Below are 13,650 nucleotides of genomic sequence, written 5' to 3' on the forward strand. Positions count from 1 at the left end.
TTGTCTCCATATAGTCTTTTTTTTAATTATTTTTCACCTAAATTACATCACATAATTACAGCATATGCTTGAGGGTGTCTTTTCAAGAATCCTAGCTAACTAATCAAATTTATGATTATTTTTTCAGTATACAATCTATTCTCAAACAGTTTTCTATTTGCATGACTGAGAAAGCATGATGCTTGCGCTTTCACTGATCTCAGCTCTATTCCTCTTAATCTCCCTCCCTCCTTCAACATCTAACCTCACACCAAACAGCATTGGCCTTTCATCTTCTTCCTTGTCTTGTGCATGTGATGAATATTTGGCCACCAAATCAACAAGCTCCTTGCACTTTCTTTTCATGCTCCTTAGCTCAGAGTTCAAGACTCCATTCTCTTTCTTAAGCCTCTTGTTTTCATCCACCAGAGTACTGTACCCAGAAGATGATGAAGTTGATGATGACCTTTCATCTTCATCACAATCTTGATGACCTGTTGGTTGCTTGTTACTCCAAGCTTTTCTTCTCTGAATCTCATTTAGCTTTTCTCTTTCACCTTTCTTGAACCTCTCATTCAAAAACTCCCATCTACTTGTTGCAACTTTACGAAAACCCTAAACATCATCAAATGCTTTTTTAGTTCTGCTGCCCTAAACTTTTCATACCAAAATATGCATTTAATATGTCCTTATTTTAAGGCATAGAAAAAATGTTACTAAGTCATGCACGGCTTCACGCCCACTAAAATTGAATTTTGTTAGTTTGATAAGTAGGTATGAGCTCTGACCAGACACATCAAATCAATATATATATATATATATATGAATAGCGTAAACAGGGTAAAGAATTCAAAACAAACAAACATACCAGGATCATCAAAGTCATCACATTCATATCAGTATTATTGTACTGTTTAATGTTCATCTTCATCTTCATTCAATGATTTTGTTTTTTTTGGCACAAAAGTTGAAGAATGGAATAACAAAAATTTTCCACTATTAAAGGACAGATAAGATAAAATATCTTCCTTCCTAATAAATGAAGGTCAAACAAATATCGGTAACCAGTTCCATCAACCCAAGAAAACTTTTTCTTTTCCTTTCTAATAAAACTTAATATCCAAAAAATTTCCTTTTATTTCCTTGTTATTGACGAAATTTTAATTGAGGATTCAATCCATTTAAAGCAACAACAAAGACATGTTTAAAGTGAGAAATATTTAGCTGTATTTACCATAAAATTAACCTATAAAATTTTCATAAATATAAATGTTTGTGTTCTCACTTCACTCTTGCTTCATATAGGGAGAAGATATTTAACACTTTTTATTATAAACCTAACTATTTTTCTTTCTCACTCAAAATTTCTGTTCACCCCTTCATATCCAATTTCAAAATGGAGTCTAATATTTATTATTATACGCAATTTAATTAAGGTCAAGCTGTCAAAATAGTAAAACTAAACCACCGTGTCGTAAATTTTTCTAGTTTTGCAATATCTTCTAAAACCATCAAAACTTACAACATAACATCAAACAAACAAAAAAACACAAATCATGTAAGTACTAATTATAAGGTAGGTATAGAGTGAGTTAATTCATGGTGTTACGTACATAAGTATTTAGTTGGCGTACAAAGCTGGAGAAGTTGCTGTGCTTGAAGAACGTTGGGAGGAGATCACGAGCAAACTCGGCCGGCTGCCACACCACGAACGCCGTCCCGTCAACGTTCCACGAGACGACGTTATCGGTAGCCGGATCCTCGACAAGCATGTAGGTCTTGAGCAAAAACGGCGGTGGAGTAGACTTTCTTCCTCCTTCGAAGAAGAAGCCTTTATTATTATTTGTTATTTTCATTTTGGTGTTTGTAAAAAGAAAGAAAGGATGAATAAGAGGAGAAGAGAAGAAGGGCAGTTAAGAACTCCCAACCCCAACAATAGAAGCCCAACACGACTCCACAGTTCATGAGAATTGCAAGACCTTAATTCATTTTCCTTGTTTCTCTCCTTAGCTATACCAATCTCTCTCACAATCAATAAATAGTTGAAACGTAAGAACTAAGCCTACCCTATTTATTTATACATATATATTATACATGGCATGCACATTCTTTTACCCTAAAGTTAAAAATATGCACACCCAATAATATAAATACATATGTTTTATTAAATGTGATAAAGCAACTTGACTAAGATGATTAAAGAAATGAGAGAAACAGCATCCCATTATAAAAGGCGTTGTTAAAATTTTGAATGGAGGATTGGAGAAGATGAACTTTTGCACGTGGGAGTGTTTGGTGGGATTGTCTCAATGTACCATTTTTTTCTACCAAAAATAATGTTAGTTTAAGTCATTTAGGTGTGATGATACTTTCTTAATTTCTCCATTCTTTATTTTTTTATTTATTACTTGAGTTTGATTTCTTCAGCAAAAGTGATTTCATGGTTTGAGGGTTTTCCATGAAAGGAAGCGACTTCCTTTGACTTTCTGTGCAATTTCATACCCATTTTTTTCTTCCATTCAAAAACGATGCTTCTCTCTTCTATAAAGCTAACCGCGTGCATGCACAACAAAATTATATTGACTATGACATGCTACAATATTAAAATATGGTCATTTTTTTTTTGTTCTTGAATTATTAGTATTGTTTTTTTTTCATTTTTAAATGTTTTGAAATATATTAAAAATTATTTTAATATTATTGAAAAAAACAAGTTGAAAATGTATTTAATATGTAAAAAACTTCCAAAGGCAGGAAATTCTTGTTCATTCTTTCTGTCTCTTTCCCTCCATCACTTTAAATACCTTAGATGAATGTGAACTCACAAAATTGCATGCTTTAAGATTGTGATTTGCTAGTCTAGTCACATACGGAACTATTAAATAAAATAGATGGAATTTTAAAAATAATTACTTTGGATACGACTTTGAAATTAGCTATTATCTTTATCCTACATGACAATTGTAATATATATTATCTTTAAAAGAGTCGTTTTCGACATATTTGAATTAAATGCTTATTTTGATTATAAAAAATAAGGGACCGACGAGTGTGTGCTTCGGAAAAAGGTTTCTTGAAAAGTTAATATTATTCTCAAATAAAACTAATTCAAAGTTTTAAACACTCAAATATTTATTTTTATTGACGAAAAGGTCGTGAAATTAAAAAGTTTTCATAACATTCCAACAAAACTTGTTTTTCAAATTTATATTAGCATATATCACTTCAAAAATACCCTCTATAAAAAAACAAATAATATTTCGATACATCAAATAATTTTATATTATTTAAAATTCTAAGTCACATAAATATTTAAATATATTTTCTTTTTTAACCGGCAAGATGTATTCAAATAAATGACCCTAGTACCAAAACAAATAATATCTTAAATATAATAATTAATATTAAGCATGTTTAAGTGAAATAATGTTTTTTAGAAAATGTCGATTTTGATCCTGTAGGTTTTTCCATGTATGTTCTTCCATTATGACCTGCATTGCTCGAGTACCTCAACTTCTTATACGCCAACAAGCCCTCCTTCTTCCATCACCCAAGAAGAACCTTCATTCAAAACCAATCAATTTCAATGCAGACAAAATATATACTTAATATATAGCATTGTTTTTTGCTGCAATTGGTTCGCCCACCAAACACAACAATTGCTTTGCTCAATAATTCATTCAAAGAAAAAGCTATACTTTATTTTACAATCACTTTTTCACTTCTCACTCTATTTTTCTTTTCATCAGCCATGCTACCTAATAGTCTTACATTATTTGTGATTCAAACGATGTTTTGAACATTCTTTCCATTGATCTTTTGTGCATCGTCCTGTAAAGTGGTAATCATTAGTTAATAAGTGCAACATACTTTTTTACCTCAAACTTTTATTTATATGTTTTGTGGTAAGTTGTTTTATTAAAGTGTCTAATTATGATTTAAACGTGAATAATCATACTTTAAAATTGAGTTAATTAGTTTTAAGATTAATTTGTTCTGGTACTATTTAGTTCGATTGATTCAATTTAAGGTCGGTTCGATTGATTCAATTTAAGGTCGGACGGTCTGCTAGGTGACCGTCTACGCTTAGTGACTTATTCATTGGGTTGATGGTTGACAATCTGGTCAGATGAATGGTCAGTAGGTTTGTTTCCAAACTTATTGGCTTGCTCTCTAAGTTAGTGATTGACCACCCTAATTGATGCATGTCCATCCAAGCTCATTGGTCCGTTTGTCAGGCTGGTGATTGACCACCTAGGTCAGTGTGTGACCATTCAGACTCACTATCTTGTTTGTCGATCGATCGATCGGGCTTATGATTGACCATTGGACTGGTGTATGATTGTCCTGACTCCTTAATCTATTTGTTAGGCTTATAATTGTTCACTCGGAATGGTGTATGACCGTCCAGATTCACTAACCCGTTTATTTTGCTGGTGATTTTAACCATCTGAATTACAATTAATCATTTGGTTTATGACGATTATACAATTCAACTAGTTTTCAATATAAGCATCCCATAAAAGATAATAACCAAATAACTTAATATATTATAAACAAATATATGTTTTTTTAATTATTAAAAAGGTTTGTGTTTTTACTTTAATTTAATTATACATTATTTTGATTTTTATTTTATGTAAGTTATGTAAAATATTTTTCACAATAAATAGTATTTGTGAAGTATTTTTCGTCTAAGAAATGAAACTTTATAATAAATTATAATAAATATTATTTATTGAGAAAGATGTTTCATATTTTTATAAAAATAATATATAATTTAATTTAAAGATGAAATACAACTTTTTAAAATAGTTAGAATATAAAAAAATTAACACTTATACTATACATATTTACTAAGCGACCCATAATAAGATGTGAATTTGCATCTCACTGAAGAATATATATATATATATATATATATATATATATATATATATATATATATATATATATATATATATATATATATATATAGTTGAGAAAAGAAATTTCATCATTTAGGTAATGACAAAATAAACAAAAATCGTGACTAAGAAAACCAAATACTTGAAATGCAATTTTAAATAGATTTGATATCAAAAAGTCAAAATCTTCATTGGGCAGAAGAAATTAAATTATGAGACTGTAGATAATTAATCATGTGATGTGAATTATAGACCTAGCAATAATTAGTCGTAGCAGAAGTACATTTATTCCCAAAGAAGAATTTTAATCCTAAAACTGACTCGTAGATATGATTTTACCTAATCATTATCACAGTCTTGAGATTAATATCGGTGCTTAGTTGGGCCTAAAGAAAAGAAAAAATAGGATGCATAAAAATAAAAATGGATTAAATAAGTGAGTGTCAGAATTGTTAATTAAAATAATATATTAATTTAATTAAAGTGAGCTAATAGCAGATTTTTAAATTATTATTACATATATACTATTATTATAATTATTATGAATAATCAAATTTTATAAAAAATAAATAAAATTCGAAGCTAACATATATAATTTTACTTAAGTCGAATAATCAAAGCATTATTTTTGTAAATCTAATTCACCGTAAGTTATAATGTATGAAAAAAAATATATATTATATCTTATGACTCTTGTTGACCGCAATGGCAAATTAACTTTGGTTCTTTCATTAAACAATTGGATGTGCATTGAATATGTTTGATTTCAAGAAGTCTGATAAATGAATTGTCTAGGAATTTATACGAAACTAATAGCAAATATCACAAACGTGTTTTAATCTAAATTAAAAAAGGAGATAATAATTAACAATGAGAATAAAAAGAAATTAAGGTTTAGGAGTTTAAAATAAAATATAAATAATCACAAAATCCCAAATTATAAAAAACAATAAGATATAGTAAACAAATATTTGATGTTTAAAATTAAAAGTTTAAATACATAAGAAAAAAAATTATATTTGGTATGTAAATACAAAGTGGGTTTTAGGCCTAACTCAATCCCACAAAACCGGCTTGTAACTGCACTCCACTTATATATTATATATTGACCTTATCTCTAGTTGATGTGGGACTTCCAACACACCCCCCTCACGCCAAGGTATATACATCTCGAGCGTGATACTAGACATTAATGGGTGGTCCGATAACGGCCCAATAGCGGGTGGAATAATATGCCCAACAAATATCGCTAGGATAGGCTCTAACCATATCTCTGATACCATGTTAGAAGTGGGGTTTAGGCCTAACTCAACCCCACAAAACCGGCTTTTAATGTGAGGTCTGCACTCCACTTATATATTATAAATTGGCCTTATCTCTAGTCGATGTTTAAAGAATAATTCTGATGTATTATTTCAAGGAATAGAGTACCATATATATACATACAAGGATCCTATAATCCTTCATCTATTAAAGGAAAGACATGTGCACAAATCTGCATAAATTATAATAATATTAAAATTATAACTAACATAATATTTGATTGCCTAATATCCTTTAATAGAATATTTGGCATATCTTAACACCTCCACTCAAGTTGTTGCATGAATATCACACATTCCCAACTTGAATAGAGACTCATCAAACAATCTTCTTGACACTTCTTTGGTGAGAACATCAGCCAACTGTAACTCTGATCTTACAAAAAGGAAATGAAATTATTCCAACTTCAATCTTCTCTTTGATGAAATGTCTATCAATCTCCACATGCTTTGTTCTATCATGTTGAACAGGATTATGAGCAATTGCAATAGCCGAAGTATTGTCAGAGTACAAACTCATAACTTCATTTGGTTTAAATCCCAAATCTGATAGCACATTTTTAATCCACAAAAGTTCACATACACCTAGTGCCATGCCTCTAAATTCTGCTTCAGCACTAGATCTTGCTACTACAGGTTGTTTTTTACTCCTCCATGTTACAAGATTTCCTCCTACAAAAGTAAAGTATCCAGAGGTAGATCTTCTATCATCTTTTGAACCTGCCCAATCTGCATCAGTGAACCCTTCTACCTTCAAGTTTCCATTATTTGAGAACAAATTTCCTTTATCAGGAGCGGACTTCAAATATCTCAAAATCCTCTCAACAACATCCATATGAAGTTTTCTGGGTCATGCATAAATTGACTAACAACATTCACTGCATAGGTGATATATGGACGTGTATGACACAAATAAATTAATTTTCCCACCAGTCTTTGGTATCTCCCTTTGTCTATGCTTGCTAAATTTGAGCATTGAAAGAGTTTATGATTTTGTTCAATTGGTGTATCAGCTGGTTTACTCCCAAGCAGCCCAGTTTCAGATAGTAAGTCAATAGTATATTTTCTTTGGCATAGGAAAATACCATGTTTTGATCTAGCTACTTCAATACCCAGAAAATATTTGAGATTTCCAAGTTGTTTCATCTCAAATTCAGATGCAAGGTATTGTTGTAAACTAGAGATCTCATCTTGGTCATTTCCTGTAACAATCATGTCATCTACATATATAATCAAAGCTGTAATTTTTTCTTTTCTTCTCTTCAAAAATAAGGTGTGATCAGAGTTACTTGCTCTATATCCAAACGCCTTCATAGACTTGGTAAACGTTCCAAACCATGCTCTTGGGGATTGTTTTAATCCATATAAAGCCTTCTTTAATTTGCAAACCTTCATTCCATTTGAATCTGTCATGCCTGGTGGAGAATCCATATAAATTTCTTCTGAAATTTCTCCATGTAGGAAAGCATTTTTCACATCAAATTGTAGACGAGGCCAATCTTGGTTTGTAGCTAGCGACAAAAGTATTCTCACAGTATTGAGCTTGGCTACCGGTGNGAACGTCTCTTAGTAATCTACACCATAAGATTGAGTGTAACCTTTAGCCACAAGTCGTGCTTTATATCTTTCAATAGTTCCATCAGCTTTATGCTTAATTGTAAAGACCCATTTGCATCCCACAGTTTTCTTCCCTTTTGGTAAAGACACAAAATCCCAAGCTTCAGTCCATCTAGGATCTTCCAAAGCTTCTTGTACATTACTAGGAATAGAAATTGAAGATAATTGAGATACAAATGATGCATATGATTGAGATAACCTGTAAGATGACACATATTTACTAATGGGATATTTAACTTTGGCTTAGAGGTCTGGTTCATATTTAGCTGGAGGTTGACCACGGTTAGAACGAGGTGGAAGATTATATTGAACAGTAGTAGACTCAGTGTTTGGAATGTTGGTGATTTCAGGCAGACAAGAATCAATTTCATCTAAATTAGTACTATCAGAGATAGGATCAGACGGTACCTCTGAAGAGTCAAGCTGAACCTGTGGAGAAGATTGAGTCAATTGGTTATGATCTAAAGACACTGTATTATCCAGAAAAGAAGTGTCCATATTTAGGATTGGCTCACTTGCTGCAGAATGATCCTCACACAATGATATATAATCAAACATACTAACATCATGATTATGCACTTCATTTTCATTGCCTCCCTGAAGTGGAGAATCAACATAAAAAAAATTCATGCTCATTAAATGTCACGTCCATAAAAATATAAAATTTCTTTGAGTTGATCCATACCCAACAAAAACACATTTGATCGTTCGTTCTTCAAGCTTTGTACTTTGATGTGGGTGTAAGTGAACATATATAACACATCCAAAAATATGAAGGGGTAAATAAACTATGGAAGGAAGGATACAATGATCAGACAACACATCAAAAGGCATTCGAAAGTTAAGCACACTAGAAAGGGTTCGATTAATTAAATAAACAGTAGAGCTCACAGCCTCACCCCATAAATGAGATGGGATATTACCATCTATCAAAAGTGATCTAGTCACCTCTAATATATGTCTATTTTTCCTTTCAGCCACACCATTTTGTTGTGGTGAATAAGGACATGTAGTTTGATGCAAGATGCCTTTAGAGTTCATGAACTCTATTAATTCAGTCTTAACATATTCCCTTCCATTGTCTGATCGAATGACTTTAATATGTGTGTTAAATTGTGTAACGATCATATGATGAAAGGAACGAAACACATCACACACTTCACTTTTATGTTTAAGCAAATACACCCAGGTTACCCGAGTACAATCGTCAACAAAACTGATAAACCATTTTTTTTCATTATGTGTAGATTGTGGGGCAGGGCCCCAAACATCTGTGTGAATTAATGAAAAAGGAAAATACGTTTTGTTATTGCTTAAAGGAAACACAACATGATGATTTTTTGCCAAAACACAAGTTTCACCAAAAAAAATCAGAAATATTGCAGTTATGAAATAGTGATGGAAATAATTTTTTTAAATAACCAAAAGAGGGATGTCCCAACCGTTTATGCCACAACCAAATTTCTTTTTTGTTTTTATCTTGTTTGTGATCATTCGCAAGACAAGTTAATCTTCTTTTATGGTTTTGTTGTGAGACATTTTCAAGATAATACAGTCCTTCACTATCTCTACCACTGGCAATCTTCTCTTGGAATGGATGTTCTGAAAAAGACAATGGGTTGGGTAAAACAAGGCAACACAAGAATGTGATTTGGTTAACTTGCTGACGGATATAAGATTACAGTTTAATGTAGGAACAAATAAAACATCAGGAATCGATAAAAAGGGTGAGAGAGATATAGTGCCTATACCTTCAATAGAAGATGAGACCCCATTGAGATTGATAATAACGGTTTTAGAACAATTAGAGGAAAAATTAGTAAATATATGAAGATCACAAGTCATATGATCAGTAGCACCTGAATCAATTATCCAATCACTACCCTTAGTAACAACAGAAAGATTAAAAGCAGAGTTAGATATACCTGACTTGGTCACAAATCCGGCAGCAGTAGAAATATAACTCTTGGAAGCAGCGAAAATTCCAGAATCATGTTTCTCCGATTGATTGTCATCGGAAGAAGCCATCAGAAATGTTCAATGAAAAAAAAGCATTGATTCCTAAACTGTAGAGGATATCAGTGTTTGGCTCTTGATACCATAATAAAAAGTTTAAAGAATAATTCTGATGTATTATTTCAATATATATATATATATATATATATATATATATATATATATATATATATATATATATATATATATATATATATATATATATATATATATATATATATATATATATATATAAGGATCCTATAATCCTTCATCTATTAAAGGAAAAGACATGTGCACAAATATGCACAAATTATAATAATATCAAAATTATAACTAACATTATATTTGATTGTCTAATATCCTTCTATTTTAACAAAATTGTAAGATTAAATGTTGGAAAGAAAATGATGTTAGATTGAGGTGAAGAGTTTCTTTCTTTTTTTCCCTTTGAATGATTCCTCTCTAAGGTGTTCACACTCTAATTCCACCTTCCATATACCTTCAACAACTTCTGGGAATTATTCGTAACCCAACTTTATGGACCATTTATATGTCTATTAAACATATCTTTAATTTATCATTCCAATATTACGTTAAAAAATAAATTTTAGACATAATTTAATTTTATAATATTAAGTTTTACGTCTATTTATATATTTTAAATTAACATTTTTAATAAAATTTGTCTGGAAGTGTTTTTGAAAAGATAAAGTTTATACTTTTATTATAACTATTTTATTTTTATATTTTATATTAAATAAATGTAAAAATATATCACAGTATTATTATTCTAATTCTATTTAGTAGAGTTGAATGTAATAAATATCTTTTATTTTATTTTTTTGCAATATAAATCTATTACATGATTCTTATTTTCTTTTTTGGTGTTTTATGTTGTATGGTTATATTTTCTATTATCTTGAATTTTTTTTTAACATTGAAAAATACTTTTATATATATATATATATATATATATATATATATATATATATATATATATATAGTTAAGTTCATACAATCTAATCACGCGAATTCACATTAATTAAACACACATAAATCTTTAAAAAACAATTTTTGGACTTTTTTTTCACTATTTTAGAGAATAATTCAACTAAAATAGAAGATGAAAATAAATTAAATGTGACAATATTTTGTTAATGTAATTTTATAAAGGAACGAAAATTACAATACATTTATTTTTAAATTCAAAGAGAAAATAATAATATACTCTCTTTTGAAAGAACCTTAAAAGTAGCAACAATTTTTCCTCTCAGATTTTTCTCGGAAACACGAAAGCAATATAAAAATGGTGGTGATGTTCGTGCATCTTACTAAGAGAAATATTGTGCTCTTTAAAAAAAAAAGAAAAGAAAAAAGCACCACAGTGAAATTCTTCCTAAAAGTCGAACTTCTCTCCTCACATCCTTTCATTTGAAAATTTATATTAAATTAATCAAATCTTTACACTACTTTTCTTTTCATCCATATAATTTTTCTATCAGGTGACATTAAAATTGATCTCATATAAATTTATTAGTAAGCAACTATGTGATCATATTTGTTAGGCATCATTGGTACGAATCTTTTGCATATTCACATTTCTCTCTTCTACTCTTTTTTTTAAACAAAGTGATAATGTATATTTATGTATTTTATCATATGTATTTGGCCTCGTCCTATGAGTTTTATATATCCCTTTTTTTATATTTAATAACATTTTCTTATCATGATACAGGTATATTGAAATTGTTAGCAGATAATGTTTTGTCATTGGTGTTATCAAATTAATACTATTAAGTTTTAGCAATTTTAGTATTATTAAGATAGTAGTTAAAAAATTAGTATGAGTAATAATGTTAATTCTTACCATTATCCGAGCTTCATTTTAGTGACAAAATTAGTTCTTCTCTAGCTTATTACATGCCTAAATTCTCACTTGTATCTTCTTTTCGTAAATACTCTTATTTTAGGCTACACTTGTCTAAATATAACTCTAATCCCGTTTTTTTATGTCTATTGATGCTAGAAAGATCCTTCGTTATATCGAAAAACCTTGGTGACCTAGAGAAGCAAGAATATCAACAAAAATGGAAGTTTTAGAAGCCCATGTGGCACTGAGCACCACCTCCCAACGTTGAGCGAAGCTTTGACAAAGAGCATCCATAGGCCTCAGTGTTGACTGCCCCTTTCATCGTTGAGTGTCACACTTACAATGAGCATCTAGGGTTGCATCTAAAGGCTGACATTGAGTGTCAGAGCCCGACGTTGAGCGGTGGCTTTGTGGATGTATCAAAATGGCCTATTTATTCAAAATGATTTCTCGAAGGAAAATGAGTCTTTGTGACTTGGAGGCACGATTTTCACTTTTGAAGCTCATGGAGGCTGCTTGGGCTTGTGGGAACATATTCTTCTTCCTCTTTGTGTCTCCTTCTTCTTTCATCTTCCATTTTGTAAGCTTGAGGCTCTCCGTGGAAATAGAGAGGTAAACCCATCTTGTTAGGGATATTTGTAGCCAATGAACTCTCATGTACTATGTAAATGCTTTGATTATATGTATGCCTTTTTCATTAAATGTTAATTTCTTGTTTCTACTCTTAATGCTAGCTTGAAATTAGGATGTGGATAGCTTGATTTGTGGATTTGTTAGGTTTTGGGAAGAATCTAGTGAACCCCAGGTTTGAAACAAGAGATCTAATGGAACTTGTATCTAGGAATGGAACTCGAGCCATTAGTTGTCTTACACTCTATCTGAATGCGGGTTTGTTTGCTACTTGTCCAAGGGGTTGGTTCTTAGAGAAAACCTATATCCTTTCACCTAAGGGAAGGGTTTAGTGTTTTAGTCGGTTGACTTTAGTGTTTCATGAAGATAAGATGTTTTAGTGGGTACACAAGAGTGGAGCCGGTGAATTCTACACTTAATATGTTATTCCATTCCATTTCTAACATTTCCCTCATTCCAAAGTTATCAAAGTCCACCTTTAATTCTTTGTTCATTTATTAAAGTGTTATAGCTAGGGTTATTAAAGTGTTATTAGATCATTAGGTTGTCATTAAAGTAAAATTTTATCCAAAAATTTATGAATATAATGTGTAGGTAAGATATTTAACATTTTGGTATATATGACATTTGTATTCTGTTTTAATAAAACACTGACTTTAACATTAGAACGTTTTATAAATTATTGATTCAATCAATAAGCTATCTACATTAAGTGAGTCACGAAGAGAAAAATCGTAGGTGTGATCTGAGTTTTACAAGAACATTAACGTTGATAACAAATGTGTTGTGATAAGTTTTTTGTTTTTTATTGTTGGCATGAAAAGTCAACCAACATTATTAATGATAAAGGTAATTTAGTTAATTAATCTTCTTTGACAAAGTATATTCTTTCATTTATGAAAGTCAAATTTGAGAACTTTCTTAAATAATCTTTCCGATTATAGTCAAACTAATCTAATATGAGCATGTGTTGGGACAATTAATTATACCTTCATCAGTTTTTGTGACATGCACGCAGGCGCTTGCAACAACAAGTAAAAGAACGACGTGTGGGCGGAGGCACTTGAATGTGGACATTATGGAACATTCTAATGCAGCTCAACTTTCTTGACTTTCCTTTTCCAATTCATTTTTATCACCTTTTCTTCTTCTTCTTCTTCCTCGTTTATGTCTTCTACTTTTCACATTCTTCCTCCTTTATTTTCCCATTTTCAACACATGAAAAACAATCCCATCATTTTTTCTACTTAAGATGAATCATCACCCATAGACAGAAAGTTCAAGATAGCGATCAACATTTTCTATGGAAAGAAAAAAAATGTTTGAC

The 13,650-nt window shown here is 30.6% G+C and overlaps 1 protein-coding gene across 1 annotated transcript; it reads right to left on the reverse strand.

The window, feature by feature from the left end:
- Positions 1–2,114, reverse strand: LOC106757358 (heat stress transcription factor B-3-like). Its single transcript, XM_014640008.2, has 2 exons — positions 1,593–2,114; positions 1–594 (listed from the first exon to the last, which is right to left on the reverse strand). The coding sequence occupies exons 1-2, from the start codon at positions 1,833–1,835 to the stop codon at positions 154–156; spliced, it is 684 nt and encodes a 227-aa protein (XP_014495494.1). The 5' UTR covers positions 1,836–2,114; the 3' UTR covers positions 1–153.
- Between the last annotated feature and the right edge of the window lie 11,536 nt (positions 2,115–13,650).

This window comes from Vigna radiata, chromosome 3, assembly GCF_000741045.1.
Source record: "Vigna radiata var. radiata cultivar VC1973A chromosome 3, Vradiata_ver6, whole genome shotgun sequence".
NCBI lineage: Eukaryota > Viridiplantae > Streptophyta > Magnoliopsida > Fabales > Fabaceae > Vigna > Vigna radiata.

What these genes read in the sequence shown, in the direction of transcription:
- LOC106757358 (XM_014640008.2), bottom strand. Translation starts at nt 1,835, where the DNA reads ATGAAAATAACAAATAATAATAAAGGCTTCTTCTTCGAAGGAGGAAGA. An exon ending in TACGCCAACTAAATACTTAT is followed by an intron (nt 595 to 1,592) that starts GTACGTAACACC and finishes GATGATGTTTAG; the next exon opens with GGTTTTCGTAAAGTTGCAAC.